Genomic DNA, 14,681 nt, shown 5'->3' with positions numbered 1-14,681 from the left:
TTAATACATAGAGTGCTTAGAGTGGTATCTGGCACACAGTGAGTGCTCAATAAGTGTTAGCTGTTACTATTATTTTATGATCTTGCCATTTGCTGGCCTTTCAGCTAGTTTGTGCTGGGATCAGCTATCTCTTTCCTTCTGAGCAGATTCTGCAGTAATATAATAATTGGGTGTGTAGCATCATAATTTGTTGCCTTGGAGAAGTGAAGCTGTTGTCACAACCTTGCCTTCACAAATTTATTTCATGTTCAAACTGGGAAAGCAGATGGACACATCTCTTGTGTAAACCGGGAGAGCATCAATAATTAGCAAATATAGTCACGAAAATTATGACAACCTTCTGAAGATAAATTGTTTGTTGTGTTTTAAGTTTGACACAATTTGTGGTGGGTGTCTCCTGGACAAAATGTTGCTTCAAATGTGAGGAGAGGATGCAGTTTGAAGTGGGGAGAGCCCTGAAAATTGCAATGAAAGCCCTTTCTAATCATGGAAAAGATAGGAGTTGCACCCAAAACCTTTAGTTTCGAGGAAGACAGTCAAAGGAATGTTCAACAATCTAATCCATACATTAGATAATAATGAACATAGTTTTTGTGGTACAGAATCTTAAGCTTAGAAGACCTGGAGGGACCATGGGATTATCTAAGTCACCATTCTGCTTCTATGGAGAAGAGTGCCAGAGTCATCTAACACACATATATATATCTAAACTTACTATTGAGGAAATTTCTCAGCAAAGCTTTAACAATTCTGTTATCTTTGCCAATAACACCATTATATTAATTATTCAGGGACAGTGAGTGGCAAGTGTGCAACCAATGGAGCCCAAACTAGATAAACTCAAATACCAGCTGTGCCCTTTACCTGTATAATCTTAGTTGAGTCGCCTGATTTCCAGAGATCTCAGTTTCTCCATCTGCAACAGGGAGATGATGTTTCACAGGGCTTTCATGAGGATTGACTGACATAAATGTGTATAAAGTACCTAGGATATAGTGTGCACTAAATAAGCAGTAATTATTATTATCCAAGATCAGCTTAAGCCATTGCTATGATTAAGAGGTGCTGGGAAAGGATCTCTTTTCCACCAAGATATTGTGGAAAATATCTTGGTATTTTCCATCATACTGTAGAAACTTCTCCAATTCACCAACTCATTGCTTGGGATTTTATTAAATGCTTGTTTTATTTTATTAAGGTGTTGTTAACAAATAAAAGTTATATATATTTATGGCATATAAGGTGATGTTTTGATATATGTATATATTATGAAATGGCTAAATCAAATAATTAACATATAAATTCAACTTATTTATGTGGCATTTGTCTTTCTGTGCCTGGCTTATTTCATTTAGCATACTGTTCTTCAGGTTGATCCGTATTGTCACAAATGTCAGGATTTCCTTCTTTATAAAGGCTGAATAGTATTTCATCGTACCACATTTTCTTTATCCATTCATTCATTGATGGACACTTAGGTTGATTCCATACCTTGGCTGTTGTGAATAGTGCTGGGTTGAACATAAAAGTGCAGAAATCTCTTTGACATAATGGTTTCAATTCTTTTGGGTATATACCCAGAGTGGGATTGCTGGATCATATGGAAGTTTATTTTTTATTTTTTGAGGAACTTCTGTACTGTTTTCCATAGTGGCTGTACTAATTTACATTCCATGCAGTAGTGTACCAGGGTTCCCTTTTCTCCACATCCTCATCAACACTTGCTATGTTTCGTCTTTTTGATAATAGGTATTCTAACAGGCGTGAGGTGGTATCTCATTGTGGTTTTGATTTGCATTTCCCTAATGATTAGTGAAGTTGAACATTCTTTCATGTACCCTTTGGGCATTTGTATGTCTTCTTTTGAAAATTTTCTATTCACATCCTTTCCCCATTTTAAAATTGGCTTGTTTTCTTGTTATTGAGTTGTTTGAGTTTCTTATAAATTTTTGGATATTAACTCCTTTGCTGTGCAGAAACGTTTCATTTTGATGTAAATCCCATTTGTCTATTTTTGAATTTGTTTTTGTGCTTTTGGGGTCATTGCCCAGACCAATGTCATGGAGCTTTTCTCCTATGTTTTCTTCTAGTAGTTTTACAGTTTCAGGTCTTAGGTTTAAGTCTTTAATCTATTTTGAGTTGATTTTTATATATGGTGTGAGACAACAATCCAGTTTCATTCTTTTGCATCTAGATATCCAGTTTTCCTAACACCTTTTATTGAAGAGATTGTTCTTTCCTCATTGTGTGTTCTTGCCATCTTTGTTGAAGATCTGTTGACCATAAGTGCATGGATTTATTTCTATCCTTGCTATTCTGTTCCGTTGGTCTATGTGTCTGTTTTGATGCCACTACCATGCTGAATAAACACTTTTTTAAAATGCAAATAATCCTATGAGGTCTACTGGTCACCACAATAGTGGTGAATTGGTTAACCAGTTCTCTGAAAAATACCCTGATTTGTAGCATTTGCCAGTTTCCCATCAAGGCTGAAAAATTCTGAATAAATACCCTGACTTGTGACATTTGCCAGTTCCCCATCAAGGCTGAAAAATTCTGAATAAATACCCTGATTTGTAGCATTTGCCAATTTCCCATCAAGGCTGAAAAATTCTGAATATTTAGCAATCAGCCTTTGAAAACCTGTACCAGCCAGATCTAGCACACCATTACAGCTGCCACCTCTTTGTGAAATACCTAGAATAGGTTGCTTCTCTATTGCCCTCTAGTTGAGAATAGCAGTTTGTGAAAATGAGAGATTTGTTGAAGGAAAGAAGTTGGAAAAGCTATTTTTAAAATTTGGGGCAACAATTAGGGAGCAGAACAAGTGGGAAGGCAACCAAGATGAACTGCATGTACTTCACAATAATGTCTCTACTAGATTTAGTGTCTAGCCACAGCCTAGAAGTAGATGTGTTAGTTATATGGTCAATTTTATGATGGTAGTGATAATGATGATGGTGATAGTGATAGTGATGGTGATGTTGGTGATGGTGATGGTGATGAACTTGATAATGTGATGTGTGTTTTAATAGAGCCCTAAACTAAGACTCTTGGTTTTGGGTTCCAGTCTCAGGCTCTGGCATTTGTTAGCTGTGTCCTTGAGCAGGTCACATAAGGAAAATGATGATAATATTTTCTTAAATAGTGTAATGATGAGAAGACAAAATCAGAGAATATACCTAGTGGTTTACATGCTAGAAAGTGCTATATCAATTTAAGTTACTAGCATGACCATAAAAAGCAGTTATAAAGTGCTAATTTTATATAACATGGAACTTTGTAGTTTACAAGGACAGTCATGGACACAGCACTGTTTCAGATTTACATGTACATACTAGAATTGATGTTGAATCCAGTATATAAATAGACTGTTATAATATTAGACCTTAGTTGGATCTAAGATCACAACTGGGTCTTAGGAAGGGACCTTAACAATGATCCAAATCCAACCCTCCAGAAACCAAAGCCCAGATAAGTAAAAATATTTTATTGTTTTATTGACCATCCATTCCGTGATAGGAGCTATAGTATGTATTGTGGATGAGACAAACATAAATAACATGGATGGTCCTTGCCTAGAAGGAGATTGTAATCTTATAGTAACAAAGCCAGGTCAAAGACTTAGGACATAGAACCCTAGCTAATGCTCCCAGCTGAGTAGAGTCATTAGTAAATTTGCTTGGTTTGTTTCTAGTTATACTTATATTCCCATAAGGTCAATAGTAAATAAAAATGCATTTGGATTTCCACAGATCTTGTTTTTCACACAAGGGGATGTGGCTCAGTCAACACTTTTATATCCTGAAACCATATTCTTATAAAGTCTTAATTAAATGAATAGTCTTAAAAATAGAGGTGTAAATAAAATGAGTAATGTCATAGCGAATATAACAAGTGTTTTTCTTTGCTGTTCTTAAATATACATACCTGATAAAAATCTAATGTAAGTGTGTTGAGTAAAGCCTGGGGAGAGTAAATAGAGTTCTAGGTCAACTCCTTTCACCAATCTTGTTTCATTCTGAAAGACAAGTTACTCTACGTATTTGAGTGTCAGTTCCTTCATGTGAAAAACAGGGATGAGGCACGTAGTCATGGCTGAGTGGTTAAAACGATGGATTTGGAAAACAGTGATAATAAAATATGCATAATATTGCAGTAAGAATTAAGTGAGATGATGCATACAAAACACCTAGTCTGATTTCTATCATGTAATAAATACTTAATATTATCATTAGCATTATCATTGCTATTATATGGCACATGTAAAGCAACTTGCCTACAGTCACATGGTTAGAAAGTAATAGTAACAGGATTTAAAACCAGATAGGTTTGATTTCAAAGTCCATCAATCTCACTGTGCTACAATGCCCACTCAAATCATTCCAGTAACCCTATTTCCCCCCAGAATCATCCAGAGCAATTCTGAGGACGGTCTCAATTCCCCAATAATTGATTCTGTCCTGTTTGAAAATCATGTTTGTCTGTCTTTTATTGTCTTTCTGGCTATTCTTGGGTCTTGGCTCTTTAGCTCTATTTTTTTTTTTTTTTTTTTTTTTTTTTTTTTTTTTTTTTTGAGACAGAGTCTTGCTCTGTCGCCCAGGCTGGAGTGCAGTGGCAAGATCTTGGCTCACTGCAAGCTCCGCCTCCCGGGTTCACGCCATTCTCCTGTCTCGGCCTCCCGAGTAGCTGGGACTACAGGCGCCTGCCACCATGCCCGGCTAATTTTTTTGTATTTTTAATAGAGAGGGAGTTTCACCGTGTCAGCCGGGGTGGTCTTGATCTCCTGACCTTGTGATCTGCCCACCTCGGCCTCCCAAAGTGCTGGGATTACAGGCGCGAGCCACCACACCCAGCCTCTTTAGCTCTATTTGTTTATTTATTTTTTTAGATGGAGTCTCCCTCTGTTGCCCAGGCTGGAGTGCATTGGCGCGAACTCTGCTCACTGCAACCTCCACCTCCCGGGTTCAAGCAATTCTGGTGCCTCAGCCTCCCGAGTAGCTGGGACTACAGGCATGCGCCACCGCGCCTGGCTAATTTTTGTATTTTTAGTAGAGATGGGGTTTCACCATATTGGCCAGCCTGGCCTCGAACTCCTGACCTCAGGTGATCCGCCCGTCTCAGCCTTCCAAAGTGCTGGGATTACAGGCGTGAGCCACCACGCCCGGCAGTCAGCTCTATTTTGTTTGAAGGGGGATGGAAATGCTCTTCCTGCTTTTGGCACCATTACTTTATCTTAGAACAGAGCAAACCCCGTTCCTCAACATCCCCTAGCTCTGAGGGCCACACGTGATGCTTCTTTTCTCCCCTCTTTTGCCCCTCTTCTCTCTATATTTATGAGGTATATGAGAGATATTCACTCTCAAGGCTCCTAGGAGCTCATTCCAGGAATTTTAATCAGTTTTTTCATCCTCTTCCTGAACCCCCTGACATTGCAGGAATAGCAGAAGTAATTAACACTTGATTTTAGCTTTCAGGAAAAAGAACTCATGTTTTTAGCAGAACATCAAATCAGAATGATCCAGAAAGATAGTTAAGTTTTATTATTCTTAGTAAAAGCAATGCACAGGTAGTGAATCAGTTTATTACAGCAAACGCTATGAAATGTGACAAAGTGATATATTACTGTTAGATAACCTTTGAGCTGCTTATCATGTCCACCAAGCAGCAAGTTCCTGACACTGCAATTGGTGAAGCCCAGCAATGCCAGGACTCTGCAACTGGATCTATGGTTGTAAAAGAACAATATGCACCTAATTTGCCACTGACACAGCTCAGTTTGATAAATTTCCATAGCAATTCCCCTTGGAATCTTTTTGGTTGAGATGTTATTCTTATTCTAAAGAAGAAAAACTTGTCCTCATTTGTTTACATCTTCCTTTTTAGTTTTCCCCCATTCTTTTGTGATGCCTGTTGAATCATTTTTCCTTGTTGCTGGGAAGGGGGAAGCGAGATTCCTTGTAATGATCATCACATACGTCTAGCTCTTTGTCATTTTTCTTCTGACTCCATAAATACTTTTTTTATTAACTGAAGAAACTGGAAAATAGGCCCTGGCAATTATTATTTCTAAGACTACTATTGCATTGCCACCTACTTCAGAATGCTCCCTTTACTAAAATGTTTGTAATACAGGTTTCATACTTGACATATACAAATATCAGGGTAAAATTTGGCTGTCCACAATCTATTTATTGTTGTGGAAAATTATTATTCACTCCAAGCCCAATGAGGAGTGATTTTGGGGGAATTTACATGAGATAGCCATTTTAAATGATGATTTATAAATAGACATTTGCTACTTACAGCTTCATCTTTAGAAGAAACATTCCTCTCTCTTATAAAGCATTAAAATGGGGAGAGGGAGGATGAGTATATATGTCGTTTTTCCCTTTCATTGAGTTCATTTTAGGACAAGGACTGTATCTCTTCCATACACATAGTAGACACTCAAAATATAGCTGTTAGTGAATGTTGGATACTATGAATGGAAGTGATGTGATTGATGGTTATAGAATGTTGATTTCCTTTGCTTTCTGGAGGACGTGGAAAGTGAACAATACACCTGTCTATAGGAAGAGGAACCAAAGTGTTCTAATCCTCTGGTGGGTAATTTCACCTGGGAGGATCCTCTCATCACATTAAAATCTATGTCCACCCCAACCCATGCTGATTGCTGATTGCTGATGCTTGCCATGACCAGTGCGGTGTCTTCACCCCAAGGATGGAAAAATATAGCAGCCTATCTTTCCCTAGGTCTCTAGGACCACAACTCCTGACTTTCAACCCAGCATTGGGCCAGAAGTTTTATTAATAAATGTTTAAAATGTGGCATCTGCAATTCAGTGATTGCCTATTGTGTTTAATTGTGATATTTGATGGTGGCATATGCAATGGTAAAATACTTTCAAATGATGACATTGGGATCTACAGAATTGGAATGCTACTTTACCTTTGTTTTAAATGAACAACTATTTGAAATTATTTAATAAACCATCAGCAAAGCCTAAAATACAAGAGATACAAGAAATTTCTTGTGTGTAAAATTCCCTTCCTTCCTTCCTTCCTTCCTTCTTTCTATCTTGTGGTAAAGCCCGTTCAAGGTCTACCTAGGGCTACTGCCTGAGTAACTTTACCTACAACATTAGTCCATACATACATACATCTAATTGTTCAATGTACCATCTATCATCTGTCCATCTATCCATCCATCCATCCATCCATCCATCCATTCAGCCAGACAGCCAGACAGCCATTAATATATCATCTAGCCAACCAGCAATTGAACTACATTCATTGATTATTTTATCCATCTGTCCATCCACCTTTCATCATTTGTTCAGCCACTCACCCATCTTCTGTCCATCCATATATTTATTATCCAGCCAGTCAGCCATTAATCTACATTCATTGATTCATCTACCCATAGAGTTGAATGCCTACTCTGTGCTGAGTCCAGGTCAGCTGTTTTGCAAAACATTTTTAAATTTGGATTTTTCTGATTAGGCTCCTCATTATGAGATTCAGGTCGAAACAAATTGGAGGGGGCGGGGCTGGAACACCGGAAAAACATATATGTGATCTACTCAGTGTATCACATCAGGACAGACTTGTCAGTTTCTTTCATTGTTGGAAATTTTCACTAGATTTCTCTTTTAGCAAAATACAAGTGTCCTTTTATAATTGATATTTTGCTTATGGGGGTGATATCTTGAAACCATGTGACTATCCTGTTCTCCAACCGTCTCTCACATAATGGTTTAGTATCCATTGATAATCCTCATCAGAATCAATGATTATTATTATATGGTGATTTTTGTTCCTATTACTCTTTCTATATTCGTTGGCATTCTTCTATAAAAAAAGAGCTTTCTCTTTTCTCCACTTTCTTCCACCATATTCTTTTTTTAAAAATATATACAATTTTTATTTGTCAATTATACCTCAATAAAACTGATAGGGGAAAATGATACAGAGGACAGGAATGGAGTCAGGAAAATCATGTGGGTGGGAAAGATGATTTAAAAAAAAATTTTTTTTGTTATACTTTAAGTTCTAGGGTACATGTGCACCATATCCTTTAAAGCACATTCTCATGCAGGACTAATAGGAATTCCATCTCGGTCATCATTGGGGCACTTTCACCATCTCCTCACCTGTCAGAGACTCACCAAGGTTCTAAGGGACCCTCATAGTGGTGGGACTCTACCCTGGTCACCACTGCAGTGCCCAAAATCTCAGCCAGATGATCTCTTCGTTTCTGCTATTTGGCATTTCCACAAATTTGTGGGACAAGAGAATCCTTTGCAAGTCGAGGAGCCTCATGCCTAACATCATGCCTCCATGGTGTCACCATGGAGTGGTGCTCCAACATCCAACCTGTGATAAGCCTTAGGGAAACCCGTCCTTCTTCTGGTTGCCTAGAGGCATCCACCTCTCTTTTTTCTTTTACTGCATGATATCAAGCATAATTGTCTCATTGTTTTAGTCTTTCACAAAAGACCGGAAAAACCTTTGAATTTGAGTCTACAGTTTTCCACACTCCAAAGAAATATTACAGATCTGCATATTACTTGGGTTGGGGTCAGCAAGGTCTACAAAGGGTGAAACTACTAGAAACTCAAGAATTTATCCTGTCATATGGAATTTTTGGAGTGACCTGGAATTATAACTACAAGTTGTAAAGTAATTAGGGAAAGTGTGTTCTGAGTTCCAAAATCGTGACTTGCAAATTAACACAATTATTTTGTAATGAGTAGAGCCAAGCAGCAATATTTGAAGTTTATAGCACTTACTTTCTACAAAGTAATGTTAATTTTCTTTCTGATAGCTCATTTCTATTTGATTTTCACTCAACATTTTCAGACCATTAATTTGTCAAATCCCATGAGAGGGATTTATTACTTTTAGCAATTCAATTGTTATTAAGTTCTCCTAGAGATGGATTTTAAACTTGCAAATTTACTATGCATTTTCTTCACATTACTTCATGCAATTTGTGTGTGTGAATGTCTATGTGTATATATGTGCATATACACTTATATTCATTCATATACATATTCATCTATATTGATTTTAGTATTCTAAATAAGACCACTTGTTTTGATCACTATGTATATGTCATCTATACAGACTTCTCATCTTGATAGTATCTTTTCACCTCACCAACTCTTCATGGTCTTTGAAATTTGTTTGAAAATTACACAATATCATTAAATTATTTCATTGTTCTAAGGTGCCTATTCCCCTTCCTGTTCTCCATGTTCGTACAGAAGACCATGTGCAACCATGGTTATGGTCCTTCTAGATGCCAATCACTCTTTTTTATGTGCTTTTAGAAAGAACAAAGAACCATCTGAAGTGGATGACGCTGAAGATAAGTGTGAAAACATGATCACAATTGAAAATGGCATCCCCTCTGATCCCCTGGACATGAAGGGAGGGCATATTAATGATGCCTTCATGACAGAGGATGAGAGGCTCACCCCTCTCTGAAGGGCTGTTGTTCTGCTTCCTCAAGAAATTAAACATTTGTTTCTGTGTGACTGCTGAGCATCCTGAAATACCAAGAGCAGATCATATATTTTGTTTCACCATTCTTTTTTTGTAATAAATTTTGAATGTGCTTGAAAGTGAAAAGCAATCAATTATACCCACCAACACCACTGAAATCATAAGCTATTCACGACTCAAAATATTCTAAAATATTTTTCTGACAATATAGTGTATAAATGTGGTCATGTGGTATTTGTAGTTATTGATTTAAGCATTTTTAGAAATAAGATCCGGCCTATATATATATTTTCACACTTCAAAGACCTAAGGAAAAATAAATTTTCCAGTGGAGAATACATATAATGTGGTGTAGAAATCATTGAAAATGGATCCTTTTTGACGATCACTTATATCACTCTGTATATGACTAAGTAAACAAAAGTGAGAAGTAATTATTGTAAATGGATGGATAAAAATGGAAGTGCTGATATACAGGGTAGAATTTTATCCTGTTAGCACACCAACAGTTGATTATATATTTTCTGAATATCAGCCCCTAATAGGACAATTCTATTTGTTGACCATTTCTACAATTTGTAAAAGTCCAATCTGTGCTAACTTAATAAAGTAATAATCATCTCTTTTCGATTGTGTGACTGATTGTGGTCTGAAATTTATTTTCACACTGTGGAACATAGTCTTGTTTTTATTAGTTATCTTTAATCTGCTCTACAACCATAGAAATGAATTATTTTTGTTGTGTGTATCCTTGTTTGAAGACACCTTGTAGTTTTTAGGTTGATTCTATTTCCAGATAGGCCATGAATAATTCTAAATTCTAAGAACAATGATTATACATTTATTAATGAAAATAAAATTTGCTACTCAATTTCCCACTGCTATCACCCATAGTTAAAGTTACAGCAGTAGTCTCTAACTCACTTCCCTGCCTCCAGTGTACCTCCTTGCATACAAACTCTAAGATAGGTAGCTGCACACAGCAGGTTTATTGGGGCATGCACTCAGGAGATACACCTTTAAGGAGTGAGGAAGGCAAAGTGTGGCGGACAGATGTTAAGGTGGCCCGCATCATTCCCATCTCTTGGTGTTCACGCCTTCATATAATCCCCTCCCCTTCAGTGAGTATGGTACCTGTGGCTTGCTTCTAATGAATAGAATACAATAAAGGTGATGAGATGTCACACTTCTGCTATTACTTTATATTACATCTGAGTCTGTCTTGCTAGTAGATTTGTTTTTGAGATCTTCTTGCTGTCTTGATTCAGTAAGTGGCCATGTTGGGAAAGCCCATGTGAAAGAAACTGGTCAGCTTCTAGGACAGAGGTGTCCAATCTTTTGGCTTCCCTGGGCCAAATTTGAAGAAGAAGAATTGTCTTGGGTCACACAAAATACACTAACACTAACAATACCTGATGAGCTAAACAAAATTCACCAAAAATGTTTATGAATCTGTGTTGGGCCACATTCAAAGCTGCCCTGGGCTGCAAGCGGCCCGCAGGCCACAGGTTAGACAAGCTTGCTCTAGGAATTGCTGGTGACCTCTAGGCACCAAGGACAACCTCCAACCAACAGGCATCAAGAAGCTGGGATCCTCAGTCTTACAACAAGGAAATGAATTCTGACAACAACTGGAGGAAGCTTGGAAGCAGATTTTTCCCCATTCAAATCTCCAGATGAGAATGCAGTCTGACCTACACTTTGCAGCCTGAGCAGAAGAACCAGTTAGGCTGTGCCCAGACTCTTGACCATGGACACTGTGAGATGATAAATGTGTATTTTTTTAAGCTGTTAAGTTTGTGGCAGCAACAGGTAACAAATAGAGTAGGATTAGGCAGAGGGAGAAACAACCAGAAACATGGTTACAACAGAAGCCTCAGCCAATCTTTCAGGAAGCTCAGGAGCTGGGGCTATTCCTGATTGAGTTAAGGGAGCAGGGCCTTTGTATCTCCACATTGGCCAGGCATGCCTGTGGGTGCCTTCTGGGAGAGGGTCTTATCCTTGAAAAAGGCAGTTCACCGTGGCTGGATGCAATTCCCATTGAAGGACTCAGCTGTGAGCCTTCAATAGCCAATATTCTTAGCTGCTAGGGATGGGTGTATTGGCCTAGAAGAGGGAGCCCAGAAGTCCCCCTAGAATATCTACCGGTCCATTGTCTGTGATACAGCCTGAATGAATGCCCGAAATGTAAACCTGGTCCTGTTAGTTCCTAACACAGACACTTTTAAATGGCTTATCATTATCCTTAGGCTAAAGCCGGACCCCTTAACACAGGGCCTGCTAAAGTTTGACACCCCCTCCATCTCCACCTCCCTCCCTATCTTCATCTCTCGCAAGTTCTCTCTCTTTTCCATCCAGTCGTACATAGATCTCTCACTTCCAGCTTTTGAACAGGATGTTTTCTCTACCCTACCTCTCAGCCACTCTTGTACCTTGTTCTTAGGGTCTTTCTCACATAAACATTTTGATTTCAGGAAGTCTTTGCCAGACATCGGGATATGGGCTGCTAGAACACCCAGATAATTATACTCATTTCATTGTACTATAATTATTATTTTTAAATATATTTTCTATAGAGGAAGGGGACCACAAAGGCAAGAGTGTTTTAGGGCCCACAAAAGTCCTAATGCAGTCTTGTCTTCATAACATTTTTGTAACCCGCTTCACTTTGCCCTTGACCTCCAACCAGTTAGAATTAACTATTGCTTTGTAATTTGATTATGTCTACACATTTTTATTTATAATGATTATAACACTTCATTTTTTATACTTGTTTATGTGTTTGTATCTTCACACTAAATATAATACTCTTAGAGGTAGTGTTCAAGTCACTTACCAGAGTGCCTTCTCTCCGTTTCCTTATTTTCTCCCTTCCTTCTTTCTTTCTTTTTTTTATTATTATTATACTTTAAGTTTTAGGGTACATATGCACAACGTGCGGGTTTGTTACATATGTATACATGTGCCATGCTGGTGTGCTGCACCCATTAACTCGTCATTTAGCGTTAGGTATATCTCCTAATACTATCCCTCCCCCCTCCCCCCACCCCACAACAGTCCCCGGTGTGTGATGTTCCCCTTCCTGTGTCCATGCGTTCTCATTGTTCAATTCCCACCTATGAGTGAGAACATGCAGTGTTTGGTTTTTTATCCTTGCGATGGTTTGCTGAGAATGATGGTTTCCAGCTTCATCCATGTCCCTACAAAGGACATGAATTCATCATTTTTTATGGCTGCATAGTATTCCATGGTGTATATGTGCCACATTTTCTTAATCCAGTCTATCATTGTTGGACCCTTCTTTCTTTCCTTTGTCCTACAATGTTGAGCAAAACCAAACACAATCCATGCCCTCGTGAAGCTGAAAGTCTATGTAGTCAGAGCGCAATAAATGTGTGCTAATAAACAAGCACATGAAGTGGTAGCTGTTGCAAGCTCATAGTTTATCCCTTCTGGGAGCAAAGCCTGCCCCTCTCTCTGTAAGTGGAAGAGTTTGAATATGTGGGTAGAAGATTTTTGACTTGAACACCATTTTGACTTGGGAACCATATGCTATTTAATATTAGTAGGCTTCCTTATTTTTAGAAAAGGAATGAGATTTGACCTGTTGGTTGACAAGACATGACTTACTAAATAATTATTCTCTATCTTACGCTCTTTTGAGTGGTGTACTTCGGGAGAATAGTTTGACTTTGCATAGAGAAGTCTTTAACTGGTGAAACATCAGCTGAATTCAATCAGTGTGTGCTAGGAAGCATAATCCAAGATATGCATTCTCAACAGGGTGTAAATTGTTCTTGGCGGGGAGAAAAAATTTGAGATATTACAGTGGTTTGTAGTTGTATTAGTCCATTCTCTCACTGCTGTAAAGAAATACCTGAGACTGGGTAATTTATAAAGAAAAGAGGCTTAATTGGCTCACAGCTGTGCAGGCTGTAAAGGAAGCATAGCCACTTCTGTTTCTGGGGAGGCCTCAGGAAGCTTCCAATCGTGGTGGAAGGGAAAGGGGGAGCCAGGTGTCTCACATGGCAGGAGCAGGAGAAAGAGAAACCAAGGGGGGAGGTGTTGCACACTTTTAAACAACCAGATCTCATGGTAACTCACTCACTCTCATGAGAACAGGACCAAGATGATGGTGCTAAATGATTCATAAGATATCCACCCTGATGTTCCAACCACCTCCCACCAGGCTCCACCTCTAACATTGGAGACTACAATTCAATATGAGATTTGATGAGGACACAGGTCCAGATGATATCAATAGTCCTCCAAATGATCACAGTATGTAAGCAGATAAACAGTATATCTAAGATATTAAAATTTCATGGGATAACTATTAAGAAAAAGGTCTAAAAGGCCACAATAACGAAAAGAAGATTGAGAAACATTGATTCTAGATGTTTCTTATTTTGAAGGCATGAGACAAACCCGTTTTGATAACGAGACCATTTTCTTCACTATTTATTCTGCTGCGGAGGGAATTTATTCCACTGGGGGAAGGTCTGTTCCACTAAATATCCTTATTGGAAAAGTTTTCTATGCTAGCAGAGATGTTCTGTAACCTTGACAATCAATGTAACAGCAAAGTAGAGCTTATATCTCCTGCCTACTGCCTTTGACAAACACTCTGGGTAATTAGAGAGCGGTCAATCATCAACCACACCTCTCACTTTTAATTTAATGATCCAGTAATGTGCCATGAGGGAACACATTGTGAGGTGATATGTACTGGAAACAAAATGTTGTAAAGGAAGTGGAAATATAGCTGTCATTCCAGTTTCGAAGTTCCTGGCAAAAACTACTTGATGAAACTGGAAGGACAGAAAATCAATTCACTACAGAAAGAAAATGCACTGGGATGGTGATATCTGGATTTGCTTCACAGAAGAAATGTAAATGCAGATAACTTTTTTTTTTTGGTGTAGTTTCATCATCTATGTTTTTCACAAGAACTAACCATTAGAAAATATAATACAAAAGAATTAAGCAAGTTATTGCATATAGAATGATAATGATCAGACTCCAGATATAAGTATCACTACACAGATTATGCACATTTATCATCATTCCTGGATGAGAAATAGGGAATAGGAGAGGACGCAGATTAAAAACCAAAAAGCAAAAAGAAACCCAGAGCCCAAATTCTCAGTCCTTATTTCAATTCATGG

The 14,681-nt window shown here is 38.2% G+C and overlaps 1 protein-coding gene across 1 annotated transcript in view; it reads left to right on the top strand.

Moving 5' to 3' along the window:
- CLTRN (collectrin, amino acid transport regulator) overlaps window positions 1-10,148 on the top strand; it is a 37,365-nt gene extending 27,217 nt beyond the window's left edge. Inside the window, exon 6 of the mRNA XM_054471314.2 lies at window positions 9,339-10,148. Within this exon, the coding sequence (XP_054327289.1) occupies window positions 9,339-9,495 (157 nt within the window). The 3' untranslated portion in view covers window positions 9,496-10,148. The remainder of the gene's footprint in view (window positions 1-9,338) is intronic.
- The last annotated feature ends 4,533 nt before the right edge of the window (window positions 10,149-14,681 follow it).

The sequence above is a fragment of the Pongo pygmaeus genome, chromosome X (genome assembly GCF_028885625.2).
Source record: "Pongo pygmaeus isolate AG05252 chromosome X, NHGRI_mPonPyg2-v2.0_pri, whole genome shotgun sequence".
NCBI classification, from domain to species: domain Eukaryota; kingdom Metazoa; phylum Chordata; class Mammalia; order Primates; family Hominidae; genus Pongo; species Pongo pygmaeus.
This window is presented reverse-complemented; position numbering and strand designations above follow the sequence as displayed.